The sequence below is a fragment of the Plutella xylostella genome, chromosome 15 (genome assembly GCF_932276165.1).
Source record: "Plutella xylostella chromosome 15, ilPluXylo3.1, whole genome shotgun sequence".
In the NCBI taxonomy this organism is placed as follows: Eukaryota; Metazoa; Arthropoda; class Insecta; order Lepidoptera; family Plutellidae; genus Plutella; species Plutella xylostella.
In genome coordinates, this window is record NC_063995.1 from 6,127,941 (window position 1) to 6,144,199 (window position 16,259).

General features: G+C 40.6%; 2 protein-coding genes across 2 annotated transcripts; both read right to left on the reverse strand.

Annotated features, from left to right (window-relative positions):
• Positions 1–280: 280 nt before the first annotated feature.
• On the reverse strand, positions 281–6,858 carry LOC105390445 (gustatory receptor for sugar taste 64e-like). Its single transcript, XM_048625694.1, has 8 exons — positions 6,805–6,858; positions 5,989–6,172; positions 5,410–5,619; positions 4,722–4,921; positions 3,654–3,820; positions 1,829–1,997; positions 826–915; positions 281–619 (listed from the first exon to the last, which is right to left on the reverse strand). Exons 1-8 carry the CDS (start codon positions 6,856–6,858, stop codon positions 560–562), a joined length of 1,134 nt encoding a protein of 377 aa, XP_048481651.1. The 3' UTR covers positions 281–559.
• Positions 6,859–7,490: 632 nt separating this feature from the next.
• LOC105390446 (gustatory receptor for sugar taste 64f) lies at positions 7,491–14,631 on the reverse strand. Its single transcript, XM_048626130.1, has 10 exons — positions 13,798–14,631; positions 13,449–13,567; positions 10,562–10,741; positions 9,774–9,919; positions 9,331–9,453; positions 9,045–9,193; positions 8,692–8,751; positions 8,414–8,576; positions 8,018–8,107; positions 7,491–7,630 (listed from the first exon to the last, which is right to left on the reverse strand). Exons 1-10 carry the CDS (start codon positions 13,995–13,997, stop codon positions 7,517–7,519), a joined length of 1,344 nt encoding a protein of 447 aa, XP_048482087.1. The 5' UTR covers positions 13,998–14,631; the 3' UTR covers positions 7,491–7,516.
• Positions 14,632–16,259: the final 1,628 nt, after the last annotated feature.

The window sequence follows — 16,259 nt, forward strand, 5'->3', positions numbered from 1 at the left end:
TCGTTCCCACCGCCGCGCCGCGGGTGCTGTGTCGGCACTCCGTACAAATATATGATTTTGAAATTTGTGTGATAAAACAAAATTTTCACATACTGACTTACATGTTTGTATGCAAACTATGAAAATATTATTATATATTTTTTAAGAAAATTACCCAAGTAGGTACTGAATTCCTTAAAATCAACATCATGTATCACGAGTCTCCCTATTTCGACATCCAATAGAAATACTAAAAGAATTAAAGAAAAAAAACTTCTTGTTTTACATCAAATGGGTTTATTGTAGCTGAATAATTCCATTAAGTATTCGTTTTTACGAAAACTAAGTTACTCTTATGAAGAAATAAGGTCGCTCCATGCATGAGGTAAGTACACTACTGTACCATACATACACTCAAAGTAGAGCTCGGGCCCGTAGATTGGATAACGATCAGGTAGAAACTTTTATAATTACTTTCCTTATCAAGCTGAGCTTTCATGATAAGCACCCCGAGATCCTTATATTTAAGTTAAAATGATGAGTGTGTTTAATTGGACTTGTCCAAAGTTGTAGGCAGCTACTACAGGTTGTCGTTATATTGGAGAAGTATCAAGTCATACGTTATTATCACGGATAGAACCTGAAAAGGGAAAAAATACATGAATACTTAGGAAAGTTTACTAAGTCGGTACCTAACTTAAGTTTCTTACACACTGACACAATTATCTTTGTAAGTTTAGTTATTCTTGAAAGCGTTTCAATGTAACATACATACATAAAAAATAACGAAATATATTGGAATACATAAAAAAGTAAGCATTCGTTTGTTTCCAAGGTAAAACTTACTTTTAATATGAGACTCCGTTTCAATTTAAAAAATCCCATTCCGCTAAGAGCAATCTCATTTTTGCTCAACTGAAACTGAAGTCTACGCACCTGTGAAAAAGTAAATGAAATACGTCTCTTTTCTTGATTAATATTGACATATATTTTACCTGAAAACGTAGAAGAGTAACGGCGGGGATACACATGCCCATAGCTGGCACACTTGCATACCAGTGTGCGAGTCTCGAATATTGTTGACTCTAGTCGATAGGTAATTCGATAGGTGTTTCTAATGCGACCTAGGCTGTTTCATTTTAGAGGCATTCATACATTCATTCATACGTAGTACGTAGGTGACAGTGGCTGAATGACTGGATGTGAGCAATTAATGGTGATCATGATGATACGTAGAAAGAAAAGTTAATCCATAAGTGTGGGGGTTCGCTAGTGTTTTGTTTAACTAGTTGGCCATTCTGGGCAAATCTGAATATTGCCCTTATTAAATTTACTTCCTGCACGAACTTGATTACAGTTAAATTACTAAATAGCTAAGTAATTTAAGTGACCTACAAACTTTGCCACCTGAGAATGGGGCCTTTAATTATACATACACATCAGGGTCATCTTAATTTGTTTTATGCTGTTAACTGATTAAGTAAATTTGGTCTTTATGTATACGTATGAAGGAAATTACAAATTCAATATGTGGCCTCTTACAAACGGCCACATAACCTCAAGCTTGGCAGAGCTAAGTGTGATAAATGGGTATCGAATAGCTGATATATCGACACAAAGAAACATATAGATAAATAGGCAAATTTGATGGGCTACAGCTGCAACCGTTACACGGGTTCGTTATCCACGTAGATAAACGTCACTTTATCCCGATCCGCCATAAATATGGCGCAGTGATTGGTGGAAAGTGCATTTAACGAGTATAACGTAGCCGTGTAGCGGCCGCTGGTGCGACGACAAATTTATCGGATGATCAAATGAAAAGTAGGTACATCTGTTCAGTACACACCTCAGTATTGTAGCTAGTAGTCTGTATGTTCTTGAAGTAGTCGGCGCCGGCGCGAGAACGCGCGTGCACGTCGGACGCGGCCACGAGCAGCGAGAAGCAGCGCACGCTCAGCCACGCCAGCGCGTACACGCTGTATGTGAACGCGTATTTGTCGTTCTTGTAGTTCAGGCTGAAATATGCTGATGTGAGATTTGGAGCGGCTCAGAAGGGCTGTCTATTGTTGAGCCATTTTTTGTCTTCGTGTTTGTTACTCGTTTTAATTAGTTCATCATCAACATTAGGATATAGCAGTCCACTGCTAGACGTAGGCCTCTAAGCACGCCAATGGATGCGATCTATAGCTTTTCGCATCCAATCATTGCCAGACCAGACCTTTATAGTCGTCACCTCATCTAGCCGGAGAGCATCTTACAAATAAGGTGGTATGTCCTTATTTTGAGCTGTTCGGAATAGCGATCATTTTTATAGTTTTTGTCTTTATTACTCGTTTCATTTAGTTTTAAACCTAGACATTTAGACTACCAATAACTATACCTACCCTACTACATACATTTATTATGTGTATACCGCATACCGGTGCATTGAGTCAAGCCGGCCACATACTGTAAAACAAGAACGGTAGAGCTTTTGATTCAGCATTTTAAGTACTCTCCGTTAAAAGAGTGAAGTGAAAGCCATGCACTATTCAAAGCACATGCAGAACCACATTTAAATCACCTCTACACAAAAGTCCATTCACTCGTATTCTATAAGCGTAAATCTCACCTCTACTTATGCATGTTTCATGTCTTTGCAAATCAAATACCCACATAGAAATGATATCTGAAATCGGTTAAAGTGTAACTTTGAAAATATAACTCAAATGGTGGATTCGAAGTTTAATATTTACTTCAGTAATGAATTTCTGTTGGTGTCGTCGTATTCTTGAAGTTTTCTCCTTCTCAGAAAATCTTATTTGTAAATTTTGTAACTGAGGTTTCCTACTTTTACGTGAGTGTGTGTAATGTGTGTATATGTACTCACGAGTAATGAAAAGATTCCAGTGGCACATGGAATGGAATGGCAGGTGGAACTTTTCAAATCAAATCAAATCAAAATAATTTATTTGTGAGTCACAGGTTAGGTTAAGATGGATTACAGTATATTATATAATTTCTCCGTGCTCAGCCAACATGGCGTACAAATATTTCAAATTAAGTACACATTAAACATGCAAAAACTAAAGATAACACATTCATGTTGTATAAGTACCTACATTTAGTTATATTAATTGGGACTTACTGTGTATCGGATAGGAATTCATTGACGCTGTAATAAGTCTTGTCTAATAAATAGTTTTTAAGTTTGGTTTTAAACATTTGGATGTCCTGTGCGTTTCTAATGTCCTTTGGTAGTTTATTGAAAATAGAGGGTGCCATCCCAAAAACATTTTTACTAAAAAGTGCGGTATTGTGTTTAGGAGTGCTTATCTTATTACCGTAACGTAAGCTTCTAAAGTGCCCGAAAATATTAAAGTTTAATTTGACAAATACAGCCATTTCGAAAATATATATAGAGGGCAATGTTAATATTTTAAATTTTTTAAACAATGGTTTGCAAGTATCTCTGCTGCAAACTTTCGCAATTGCACGAATACATCTTTTTTGGGCTTTAAAAACTGTTTCCTTGTTTTTCATTGCTTGGGAGTATAGGTATGTATTTACTCACGGGAACACCAGCATGAGTATGTAGAGCAGGTTGGTGAAGAGCGACAGCAGCACGAGCGGGCCGAGCGCGCGGCCGTGTGTGTGTGTGTGTGTATGTGTGTGTGTGTGTGTGTACTCACGAGAACACCAGCATGAGTATGTAGAGCAGGTTGGTGAACAGTGACAGCAGTACTAAGGGGCCGAGCGCGCGGTCCGTGGCCTGCACCAGGGCGGCGTGACGCACGAACACCTCGCGCACCTTGCGCCAGCTCAGGTGCTTGCCGGCCGTCACGCGGACTGGCGTCGTCTGAAATGTACACACATATTAGGGTGTGTTGTAGTCCTATGGCACGCCAGAGGTGCAGAGGGTCTCCCCTAACGTCGCCACTTTCGCCTATCTTCGGCTGTATTTCTGGTCTTTCAACGCTTCGGCGCTTGACGGGATCAATTTATTTTTTTTAGCCTTTAAAATCGATATGTTTAACTGATCACGGGTTGCTTATAAATAAAGATTGGCAGTTCCACTACTATTCAAAGTACTGACACTGAAATAATCTGTATCTCGGCTTCATCCAGTCTGGATACCGCAGTGTGATAACGCGCTCGGAAGGATGACTAAGCTGGACTATATAGGGTTTGCCACCGCGGTGGAAGGATTAACGTGTCAGTCGGACGATTATCAGCAGCTGAGATACTTCTAACACCGTCTTGCATTTTAACCCTTGATGAAAAATAGGGATGTTATAAGTTTGTGTATCAGCGTGTCTGTGTATCTGTCTGTGGTAGCGTATCTCCCAATCGGTTAAAATTATTTTCGATTTGTTTTTTTTGGGTCATACAGGTAGAGTGTCCTTAGTCATATTTTGTCAAAAGCGTTAAGAAGTTATGCGAATTTTAGTGTTGAATATCGGGGGTTTTTAACGTTAGTTAGGTTATTAAACTTAATTGGTAACATACTTACCATAGATACTTATTTATTTATTTATAAACACTTTATTGTACATTATAAAGTTACAATTAATAAAAGGTGAAGAACATTAAAAGAAAACTAACAATGTACAAAGGCGGGCTTATTGCCAAAAAGCAATTTCTTCCAGCCAACCCTTGTTAGGTTGGGTGAAGAGGACATTAACGCTTTCAATCAATTAATAGCACAATAAAATATTAACAAATTAGCCTATCAGCATTTCTTAATCTTACTTCACTACATATTTGGTACTTACTAGAGCGATACTATTTGGATATGAGTATCTACTGCACAGGTATTTGAGAACGGTGTTAATTTTCTTCTGCCTTGAAGTGAGTCCCAGACTGAACGCTATGACTATGAAATCTTGCAGGTTGGAGATTAGTGTAGTCAACAACATTTGAACGAATATTATTGCACCAAATAGTGTTGTATATTGATCTGGAAAAATAATGTAAATTACGTTTAGCGAGTTAAATATCATTGCGATTTCTTCAGAGTGAAGATGCAAAAGAAATAACCTTTCTGAAAGTCTGAGTACGGCAGATACCATTAAACTTTAACTGAGTGTAACATTAATGAAGGATCGAAAAGGTCCCTTACCCTTTGATATTAGATACGAAGAGCTCTCGATAGTAAAGGCTCTAAGAAATTCCGAAACGGATGTGGATTGCCGGAAAGCTTTCGATACTACTATTAGTAGGACTCTTTCCACTGAAAATTACAAATAAATATCCATATTATGTTAGTGTAGGCATAATTACATAAATCAGACAAAAAAAAAACTATTACTATCTGCTCTATTATCATACCTAGGCCTAGAAAACCACAAAAAATAATATAGTAAGTAAGTACGTACAAAATATTCATATTTTCTACATTCATATAAATAACTACATTGGTTTTTTTTAATACTTAGAGGTACTAACATGTGGCAAACACAAGGAATCCTGTAGCGACTCTGACGATGGTCCTCGTGAGTCCAGCGTCAGGCAGGATGAGGGCCCCCAGCGTGTGGTTGGACGTGGTCCAGGCGCCGGCCAGGGCGGGCCACGACCGCTTCAGCCGGCGGATCATCAGGAGGGCGAAGAAAGCGCTCGCGTACTTCGATGTACCGGCCACCCTTAGGAATATTTTTCCTGGAAATGGAGAGACATTACAGAATGCGACATGTGTACTAAATGCTTGTCTTCTAAGGGTGTTGAGACAAGCGCTAAAGTTGAAATAGCGTTTACCATCGTGTAGAAAGAATAAGCCAGTTAGAATAATGTAGCTATTGTTTGTATAATTGCTGCCCAGAGTGTACCGGAGTTAGTAGCTATCAACAGTTTTACGGGACACACTATCGAAGGATACTTAGTGAAAAATACAACGAAATATTAACTTGTAGTAAAGAAAGTTGTAAAAAAAGTGTTTCCAAACCAAAAAGTGCACAAATTGTCCCTTATAAAAAATTTCCTTGAAGATACCTCTACAATCAATTATTGATAACCCCCGGTATAACTTACCAAAGTCAACCGCCACGAACAGCCTGTTAACAGCGCTGAGGATGCCAATAAAGATGGAGGCGAGCAGCGCCTGCGCAACCCCTTGCTGGGCCAGCCCGCCGCCCCACGGGATGCCGAGCCACCGCAGCCGCCGCATCAGACGGGAGAACGTTTGCACGAAGTTCTGGAAAACCGTTGTTAGAAGCTCCCGAGTGTAGTGTATTTAGTATTTAGCATGAAGATCAGGTAGATCACAAGATAATGAGGAAAATTAAGATAATGGCGGTGGTACATTGGTGCATTGCAGATAACGCACCAAAATTGGCCTTCTATTCTATTCTATTATCTGTGGGGGTGTCAGTACCTGCAGCTGGCTCTCTCTCTCCTTTGTGCATATCCCCAAGGTCTAAACTGCCTCCCTAAGCTTGGACCATTTCCCACCACGCTGGTCCACTGCGGGTTAGTGGGTTCACATATCTAGATGTGCTAAATCTAGATATGCAGGATTCGTCACGATGTTTTCCTTCACCGTAAGAGCGATGGTATACATTGTACTTAAGTTAAAAGAACTCATTCGTACATGTTAGCGCCGGAATTCGAACCCGCATCTCTTGCGTGGGAAGCGGGCGCTTACCCGACTGAGCTACCACCGCTCCCTAAAATAGACCTTCTAAATGTTATATTTTTCAACAGAATTAAAAGTTATATTCGGCCTTCTGGCCCGGCTGAGCTGATTTGAACCCATGCAGGATCTCATTAGCAGTGAGTGAATGCAAGTAATAAATACCTACCGAGCACCTACTTACGTACTGGAGTGTCCCTTAAGATAACACTTACGTCAGTCGCAGTATAATCAGGCAAGTTCACTTTACTTTCTTTCGGTTCACACATTATCATGATTCATTATTACAATTTCAACTAAACTCAACAATTTGCACTTCAACCGAACAAAATACTATAATCTATCATATTTTGACATGCGATCATGATTATCATCAAAGTTAATCAACAGTTACTAGTAAATACTGATTGAACTTTCATTTATCACGTAATAGAAAACGGGAAAGTTTAAAATAATACAGCATGTAGCAAGGGGAAACATGTTTATTGACCTTGTCGATTTTGTCACTTCTACATTACATTGTTGATATAAATGCTTTGCGAATATAAAGCTATTGGAATGTTTGGCTGGGTTACTTATTGTTAGAAAATAATAAACTATCAGGATATTTTTAGCTTCGACAGGTTGGGTTTTTATTGAGTAGAGTCCATTATATATTAAACATTAATTATGTGATAGAATAATTCTGGTTTGGAAAGTTGGTTTATACTGAATTTTCTGGTATGTTAGAGATTTATTTGTGTACTAAACGTGCATCCTCCATATCGATTGCTAGAGAGTTGCTGACACATAGAAATAATAACTCAAACAACAATTGACTGCAGAATTGACTACCTAATACTTACTTATAACACTACAACACAACAACAACACTACAACAAAATTAACAAAAGTCATGACAACTAGAGTACGGCAGTTTTTTTTCATTCAGACACTCAGTGGTTTGACGGTCGTTGTAGTAGCGTTCCCGTCGGCCGTGATTATAGAGTCTATGTTCAGCTGCAGAAGGACCAACTCGTATGTCACGATTGTAGCCACCAGCTGAAATAGATAGATATTATAATATAAAAAAGTGACAAGTAAAAATCATAGTGGATGATGTGAGGTTGCAGCTCTGATGATGTGTCACAATTTCACAACTTTTATTTACCTATTTCAATGTCGTCGAACAACAAGTCGCTGACTGCCAAATGAATTCCCATGGGAGTAATAAGTACTGTTGTACGACTTATTACTTCCATGTGAATCCAATACAAATAGAGACTGAACAGTAGAGATGTTGCGATACTTCACCAGTCGAAACGTGACGTCGTCCATCACCAATTGGCACCTTATTCAATGATGATGATGAAATATGCAAAGTGATAGGTACCTAAATATACATATACGAAAATTTTAAATACCTAACTTAATACATAAGTTACTTACCGTCAAAATCATTTGCCGAGTCACATGGAAGAAGTCCAGTCCGCTGATAGCTACGTGCGAGTGTTTCACTTGATCTATGAATCTTTGCACCTGAAAACAATGTGTGAACTAAGATCACTATCATAACATTGAGATTAAATCATAATACTATTTAGATATCAAAATAAAAAGAGAATTTCCAACAACTTTTAAGTATTCTGTGTTTTAGCAATATCTTACAGCAGCGGTCCGGTGAAACAGACCACTAGTCAAGTATCTAAAAGTTCTAAGTAAACGGTACTTAGAAGTTTTTAAAACTCGATTCGTGAGGCGCGCTTCTTATAATCGACGCTCTGCTGAAAGTTTGCTACAGCTTCAACCTTATGGCAGTGTACTTTTATTACAACTTTTACTTACTTCAATATCGTAGTTTGAAGAAGAAACTTCAAATAACATAGACAAAGGAACCAGGGAATTGGAGTGTATGCGCGCTCCCAGAAACGACACCAATAGAGCCTTCACGAATAGAAATGTGAACGAAAATGCGAAGTACATATTGTGTTCCAGGCTGCTCTTGTTACTGTAGGAATGGAAAAAATTATACATAGTTATGTGCATACCTTTCTTTTATTCATTTCTTTATTATTTACTTTTAATTACCATTTTATGAAGTTTATGAAGCAAGAATTACTTACGCGATGCTTCGTTGTTGACACTCAACTGAAGGAAAATCATTATCGGAATTATCGGATTTGCTGAAATAAAACACAGTTTTTTTAGACATGGAGGGTAATTGAAGAGTCAACTCATAACTAGTGTACCCAATGATTAATGAGATTTTAGTAGTTAGATGGTCCTAATGGTATAATAGAACCAGCTAAAGTGCACACATGTGTTTAATCTCAGATATTAAATTGACAGATTCGGAACGGTTCCTCAACAGTCGATTGTCCCGCATACTATCCGCGACCACCTTATTTAAAAGTATGCTCTAAACGACTAGCAATTTTTTATAGTACTCATAATTATTATAGTTCTAAATTCTTACTTTAAGCTGTTGAACAACTGCATGCATATCCAGTACAGATTGCAGAAGAATGATATGACTATGACGACCCCGATTTCTTTGTTAATTATGTTTACCAAGTTCATCATGTTTTTGTACTGAATCCTAAATTCTTTAAGGTGAAATGTTTCCTGAAAGAAAACAAAAATTACAACATAAAACATGAATATTTTTTCTGCATATGTTGGAGCTGGAGGCGATGTTAGACCGAAGCTTTGCTTGGGTTAAATTAGGAAAAAATATATTTTTATATTGATGTGGAACATACTTGGCCCATAACATTCTCTAGTAGACGGTTGTGATTCAGGAAGTGATGCGTGAGGTAGATGCTGCACACCATCACGAGAGCATCGTTAAAGCTCCACATAAATGTGGAATGGATATTAAACATCTGAAAAAAGAGTATGTGAAATGGTATAGTGAGATTAATAAGAAAGTTTCCGTACTCTGACAGTAGATATACATACATGGTAGAGATAGAGCCTAAATTTAAAAAAAATACATTTTTGCTTTATTCTATCCCTCTCATACATAACCCAATGATGCAGATGACTAACCCGAAAACTTCTAGCTATGTTAAATACACGTAGTACGTTATACACACCAAGTATAGAATGATTATCATAAAAATATTATGGTACAATTTGTGGCAAAAACTGGCAAATACTTATCAGTAAAATTGACAGTAAAACAAAACCTACGACTACCAACCTCCGTGACCACAGCCTTCCACGGGCTGTAGGGGATGTAGTTGTAGATCCAGGGGATGTTGTCGGTGAAGTACTTGCGCCAGATGTCCCCATCGTGGCACGCGCTCGCCTCCTTGTATAGGTACACGACACACAGGACGTGCTCCACTGGAAATGAGGGTAGTTGTTGAGATTATTATTATTAAATTATTATTATTAAATAAAAATAAAATATTTGGAATAATTTGGAATAATAATTGTAAATAATGATAAGTATTTAACAAAATAACTAAAATCTTATACAAATGGAAAAATAAAAATTACTGAGCTAACCCCAATAAAAAAAAAAAAAAAAAAAAGTTATTGTAAGACTTGAAATGTACAATTGAGGAAATTCTGTGGGCTAGTCCTCGTGTGAGCACGCGATAGGTGAAGCCGTTCTAAACCGTTCTAAGGTTAACCATCGGACCAGTATTCGATAGGCAACGTTTGACAATGAAAGGGGCAAGTAATGGTGGTCGCGGTGTCTAGCCTCTCTCCACTGCAGTGAAACGATGCAGCCTTAGATATTTTCACTGCCTGAACAGAGTAAAAACTCGAACTCCGCAGGCTGAAGAAGCTCAGTTTGGCTTTTAGAAACGATATATATTTCGGAGCGCTGTTTTGCAATAATAAACATCTCTGTCTCGTTGCATTAACCTTGCCGATTCAATTCTTCGTATTTCAAGGAAGAGTAGCTTCCGCTTACACAAACTGATATACCTACATATTTCTGGTACGTAGGTATATTTCCAAAAGATACACAGATACCTAAAGCAGCAGTCAGCACGAAGATCATGATGCCGTTGCACTGCCTCGTCACGCGGCTCGGCAGCGGCGGCAGTCTGCGCTCCACGGCCTCTATGACCTGCACCGTGTCCGGCCAGCGCTGCCCGATGCGGATCATGAAGATTGTGCTGAAGCAACCGCTCGCGTAGAACAGGCAGTTTGCTGCAACGGAGTGAGGGATTTGTGATAATAGTGATGATGGTGATGATCATGTGAGGGATAACTATAATGTGCAAAAAGGGTATATATACTAAGACGAAAGGGGGTGACTCAGGGGGTCATTCTGAATAACTTGTTCTACGAGTTTTGAAATACCCTGAGTTGCAGAAGCATCATCATCATCATTGGCCACTGCATCTTGACAGATGATTGTTACAGCGGCTGTGGGTTTTGAGAGCCACATTTTCTCATGTGGCTGAACAGGCCTATACGAGCCTTACACTGCTTGCCGCATCGGACACAGGCATAATTCGGGTTTGGCGATGCTTCCAGATGTTGATTAAGCCTCTTAGTTTTTAACTTTTCCAACCATTTCCCATCGTGTTTTGATTTGCCCTGATGCAGCAGTTGTCTCCATACTGGTCTGTCCAATGCCAGGGACTCCCAGTTATCTTTATCTATCTCGAAGTCGTCCATATCGCGCTTGCATGAGTCCTTGAATCTCAGTAATGGCCGCCCAACTGGTCCGGTAGCATTGGCCAGTTGTCCCAACATCACTCTACGGGGCAGTCTTTCTGTGTCCTGTCTTTGGACATGCCCCAGCCATTGCAGGCGTCTCTGCTTCAGGATGGCAGTAATGCTGGTCGTGCGTGTGGTGTTGAGGACGCATTCGTTCGTAACCTTGTCCCTCCACGAGACTCCGATAATTATCCGCAGGCAGCGCATGTGAAATGCGTTAATACGGCGCTCCTGTTTTCTGTAGGTTGTCCAAGTTTCAGAACCATACAGTAAGGTACTGAGAACGCATGAATTGTACACAAGGACTTTGGTTCGGGTGGTGAGCTTAGAATTTCTCCACACCCTTGTGTACAGCTTCCCAAATGCCGTTGAAGCTCTGCCAATGCGGGAGTCAATTTCTTTGTCATTGGACAAGTTAGACGTGGTTGTTGAGCCTAGGTAACAGAAGTGGTCAACCACTTGCAGCGTGGACTCGTTGAGTGTAATCGTAGGCGGAATAGTTGTGCCTTGTGCCATAACGACTGTTTTCCTGGTATTTACACTCATTGAGAACATGTCACATGCCCGACCAAATCGCGTGACCAGGTGCTGAAGTTCTTCTTCGGTGTTGGCCACAATTGCGGCATCGTCGGCGAAGAGCAGTTCTCTGACGAGTAGGTCAAGACGGTTTCTCTTGGCCTTCAAAAGGTTTATATTGAAGAGCTTTCCGTCGTGTCTCGTATGCAGGTGCACTCCTTCCTCGGATCCATCAAAGGCAGCAGATAGAAGCGCCGAAAAGAATATGCCGAAGAGAGTTGGAGCCAAAACGCAGCCTTGCCTTACTCCACGGTTGACGTCAAATGCTGCTGATACATCCCCATCAAAAACAACGCACCCGCGCATGTTATCATGAAAGGACTTGATTAGGGCGAGCATCTTCGGCGGGCAACCGACTTTATTTAGGACTTCGTAGAGGCCATTTCTGCTGACGGTGTCAAAAGCCTTGTTTAGGTCGACGAATGCCATAAATAGTGGTTTGCGTTGTTCACGACATTTTTCCTGAAGCTGGCGAAGGGTGAAAATCATGTCAGTTGTCGATCTGTTTGCGCGAAAGCCACACTGTGACTCTGGGTATACTCTGTCAGCCAACATATGTAGTCTGGACAGTATGACTCTGGCAAAAGCTTTACCTACGACACTAAGCAGTGATATTCCCCTGTAGTTGTCACATACGCCACGGTCTCCTTTTCCTTTATAAAGTGTGACAATGTTAGCATCCCTCATTTCCTGTGGCACAGTGCCCATCTCCCAACAGCGAAGCAGCAGCACGTATAAGGGATTAGCAGCGGCTGGAAGCTTGATCAGCTCAGCTGGTATGTTATCACTGCCTGTACTTTTCCCGGTTTTTAATGCTTGCAGAGCGCGCAGAAATTCGGCAAATGTAGGAGGTGTATCTAGGCTTTCAAGTGTAGGAAAATGAGGTATAGTTCTAGCAGCCTCAGGACTGATGTTTACCTCCTCAAAGTACAAATTGTTGTAGTGCCTCGCCCAGCGATCTAGTTGGAGGGATTTATCGCTTATCGGGGACCCGTCCGTGTCCTTGATGGTCGCACGTTTTCTAGCTACCGGTCCCATGGCCCGCTTGATTCCCTGATGCATGCCTCGAATATCACCAATGTCGTGACAATGTTGTATGGATGTGCAGAGGTCTATCCAATACTGGTTCGCACATTGCCGTGCGGTACGCTGGAGGTTTGCTTTAGCAATTTTGAAAGCACTCTTTGTGTGGTCGTTTCCGTAGGCAACCAGGTTTATATGTGCTTTCCTTTTGGCCTCGACGAGTGGTTGAAGAAGTTCTTCGAACTCTGAATACCAATCTGTCTTCTCTTTAGCCTTCTTGCCAAATACTCTCTTAGCAGCTACCAGCAGTGTCACCTTTATTTTGTTCCAAAGTGTCTCCAGGTCTATTATTCCTTTGAGGTGGCTGTCCGATAAATGTTTTACGCTTTCGTTCTTGGACCCATACAAGATCGTTAACCCGGCCCAACGAATGATAGAGTCCAATTCTCTATTATTCAGTTGGGTAAATGGGGTTGCAGAAGCAACACCCTGTAAATAGGTGATGTTTTCTGTTTCCTTTAGCTTTAGGAACGCGCTAAGATGTAACATAAAATTAAAACAAAATATCATATTAATGAATGTAAGTACTTACTTATTGTGCCCAAGGAGCATCCGATTTCAAACATGCGGTAAAGGTTGCATGTGATCATGAACAGTTGGCCAAAGAGAGCAAAGATAAATATCGGTAGATAAGGGCTAATTAAACGAAATCTGAAAGGATAAAATACATAATCAGTATTAAATTTAACTCTAAGGTTATGGCAAACCCACACACACACACACACACACACACACACTCCACTCAAGGAGCCTCCTTTCACGCACCCCGTTACATTTGGTACTACCTACGAGTTAGGAGTCAAGTCATCCTCTTCTGACTCGGACCAAGGACGAGTCATCGACCCCCCTTGACATTGATAAGAAAAATACTGTGACCATACCGCAGCTGGCTGCTGTCAGGGCAGGTCAACCCACTCAGCGGCAGCATGCCCAGCAGGCGCGGCGCCAGCATGGTGAGCCGCAGCGCGCGGTGGAACCCCTGCACCCCCCCCTCGTCGCTCAGGATCTGCAGCTTCTTCTCCAACACCACATTCTTGGCCATCACTATCTGTGTACTCTTCCTTCTCAGTCTTTCAAACATTTCTAGCTTTTGTTGCAACAACTGTAGGTCAACTTGTCGGTTCGACAGACACTGTCTTTAGCTTCATGACTTTATAACATTCTTAGTGCACAAACAGAACCATTTATTTTGATTCCACATGTTATGTTTGCATAATGTCAGTGGTAAAACTTAGGAAGCAAATGACTGTTTTCGTTATCGCCTGCATTATCTAGAATCGTGTCAATGATATACTTGTGCGGCACTCGTGGATCAAGTGTTGTTGAGGGAAATGAAACTATAAATTGTTTGATTGTAGATGTAGATATACCCAGCGACCTGTGTTTTTATCATACATAGGTACTTTAATTGATAGTGAAAATTTTGATTTTGCTAGATCATTTATAAAAAAAATAATTCAACCAAAAATTTATTAAGCAAAAGTTTTAATTTCCAAACCGTGAGCTTTGTTAACAATTATGTATTCCTTTGCTTGTTTTCCTTACTTAATACCTGAATTCAAGTATATCAATTACATAGTACTTATGTATTTTGTAAGAAAATAATAGTACATTCACACTATGGGTCGGTAGTATATGTGTGCCTCCCGGCAGCGAGATATGTGCACCGTGTGGAGGACTGCAATAAACAACGTAATTATATAGTAACGCTAACGACATGTTTTTGCCAGTAAAAGTTTATATGAGGGGCCGTACGTTGTACCTCGAACATAATAGGGTTTTTAACGTGTTGTTTCGTGCATGAGTTTATACACGTGCCTACATTGTAAGGGCATATTATTATCACACAGTTCATAATGTGTAAACATGAAAGCGTAACTATGAGGTTCTTATCAACGACCAAATTGTGTCTTTGTTACTGGATATCCGCGACAGATAAAAAAACTACCTATGCACTTTCTTCTGTCTTCATCAGCTCCTTACATTTTACATGATTTTTTTATGATAGTTTCAGCTGAAGCCATCACAAGCCGTGCGAGAAAGAATAACTTTCATCGTTTTCTAAAACTATGAAAAACCTCTACTAGATCCTCAGTTACCCAGCACAGTAAAAATCGTCTTCTTTTCGTGTCGGGGACAAACACGCAAAAGGTAGATTATGGTTTATTACCGTGAGGATGGATTGGCCAGTTAAATAAGTGTCAGTTGCTGACTGCAGAGGTTGCTCTGGTTTTATAGATGGGTTCCTTTCTAGTCAAATGAAACGATAATTAATCCACCTTTTTTAAAGATATTTGTCCCTCATTTAAGATCGATAGATTTAGTCATCCTCTAAAAGTACTTACAAATATGATCAAAGCACATGGTCCTCCTCGCATGGCAGAGGTTGACGAACATGTGGTAGGCGTTCTTGAACCGGCTGAGCATCATGCAGACCGGCGCCGCGTCGCCCGGCGGCAGGTCCGCGCAGACATCGCGACAGGAGGCGTCGTAGCGCGGCAAGTAGGCGGGCTTGCGGACTGATGACCCTACTGGGGAGACGGTATGGGGATAAACGAAGGAAAGGAAAGCAGTTTTTGTGATGAGTTCGTATAAGTTCGTGCAGACGTCGTCGCGTCGCGGCACGACGCGTCGTAGCGCGCCAAGTAGGCCGGCTGCCGGACTGATGACCCTACTGGGGGGATGGTATGGGGATAAAGGAAGGCAGTTCGTTTCAATGTCACGGCAGTATGTGGGCCGGTTTCCGGACTGCTAACCCTACTGAGATAATGGTATGGGGATAAAGAAGGGCAGTTTAGGTGAAGAGTTCGTATAAGTTCGTGCTGACGTCGCGACACGAAGCGTTAAAGCGTGGCAAGTGTGTCGGCTGGCGGACTGCTGACCCTACTGGGGGGATGATGGGGATAATGCTCTTGTTACCGAGTAGAGTACCGAGACAGTTTCCTCATCCGATCTTCGACTAATGAACGTTCTACTCGGTAGGTGTAATCAGGGTAGGTCGTTGTGATGAGTTCGTGAGTCCGTACCGGACGACGAACGTGTGGGCCTGTTGTCGGACTGCTGAACCTACTGGAGGAAGGGTATGAGGATAATGAGGGAAAGGGGAAGGGTTCCAAAAAACGCGCTAAAAATAATGGTAAGGACAATCACTGAGGAACATGCAGGAAATACTGTTCTAGCTAGGAATTATGCCTTTTTATATTATGTAACGGACTTACCTGTATGTAATATAAGGGTAAAGAATACTGATACAAGAAGTAAGATTTTAAGCCAAAACAAACAATTCAAATTCTGCAGCATTTTATGTAGTATGTTTTTGCACTTAGGTATTATAGGAAAATTA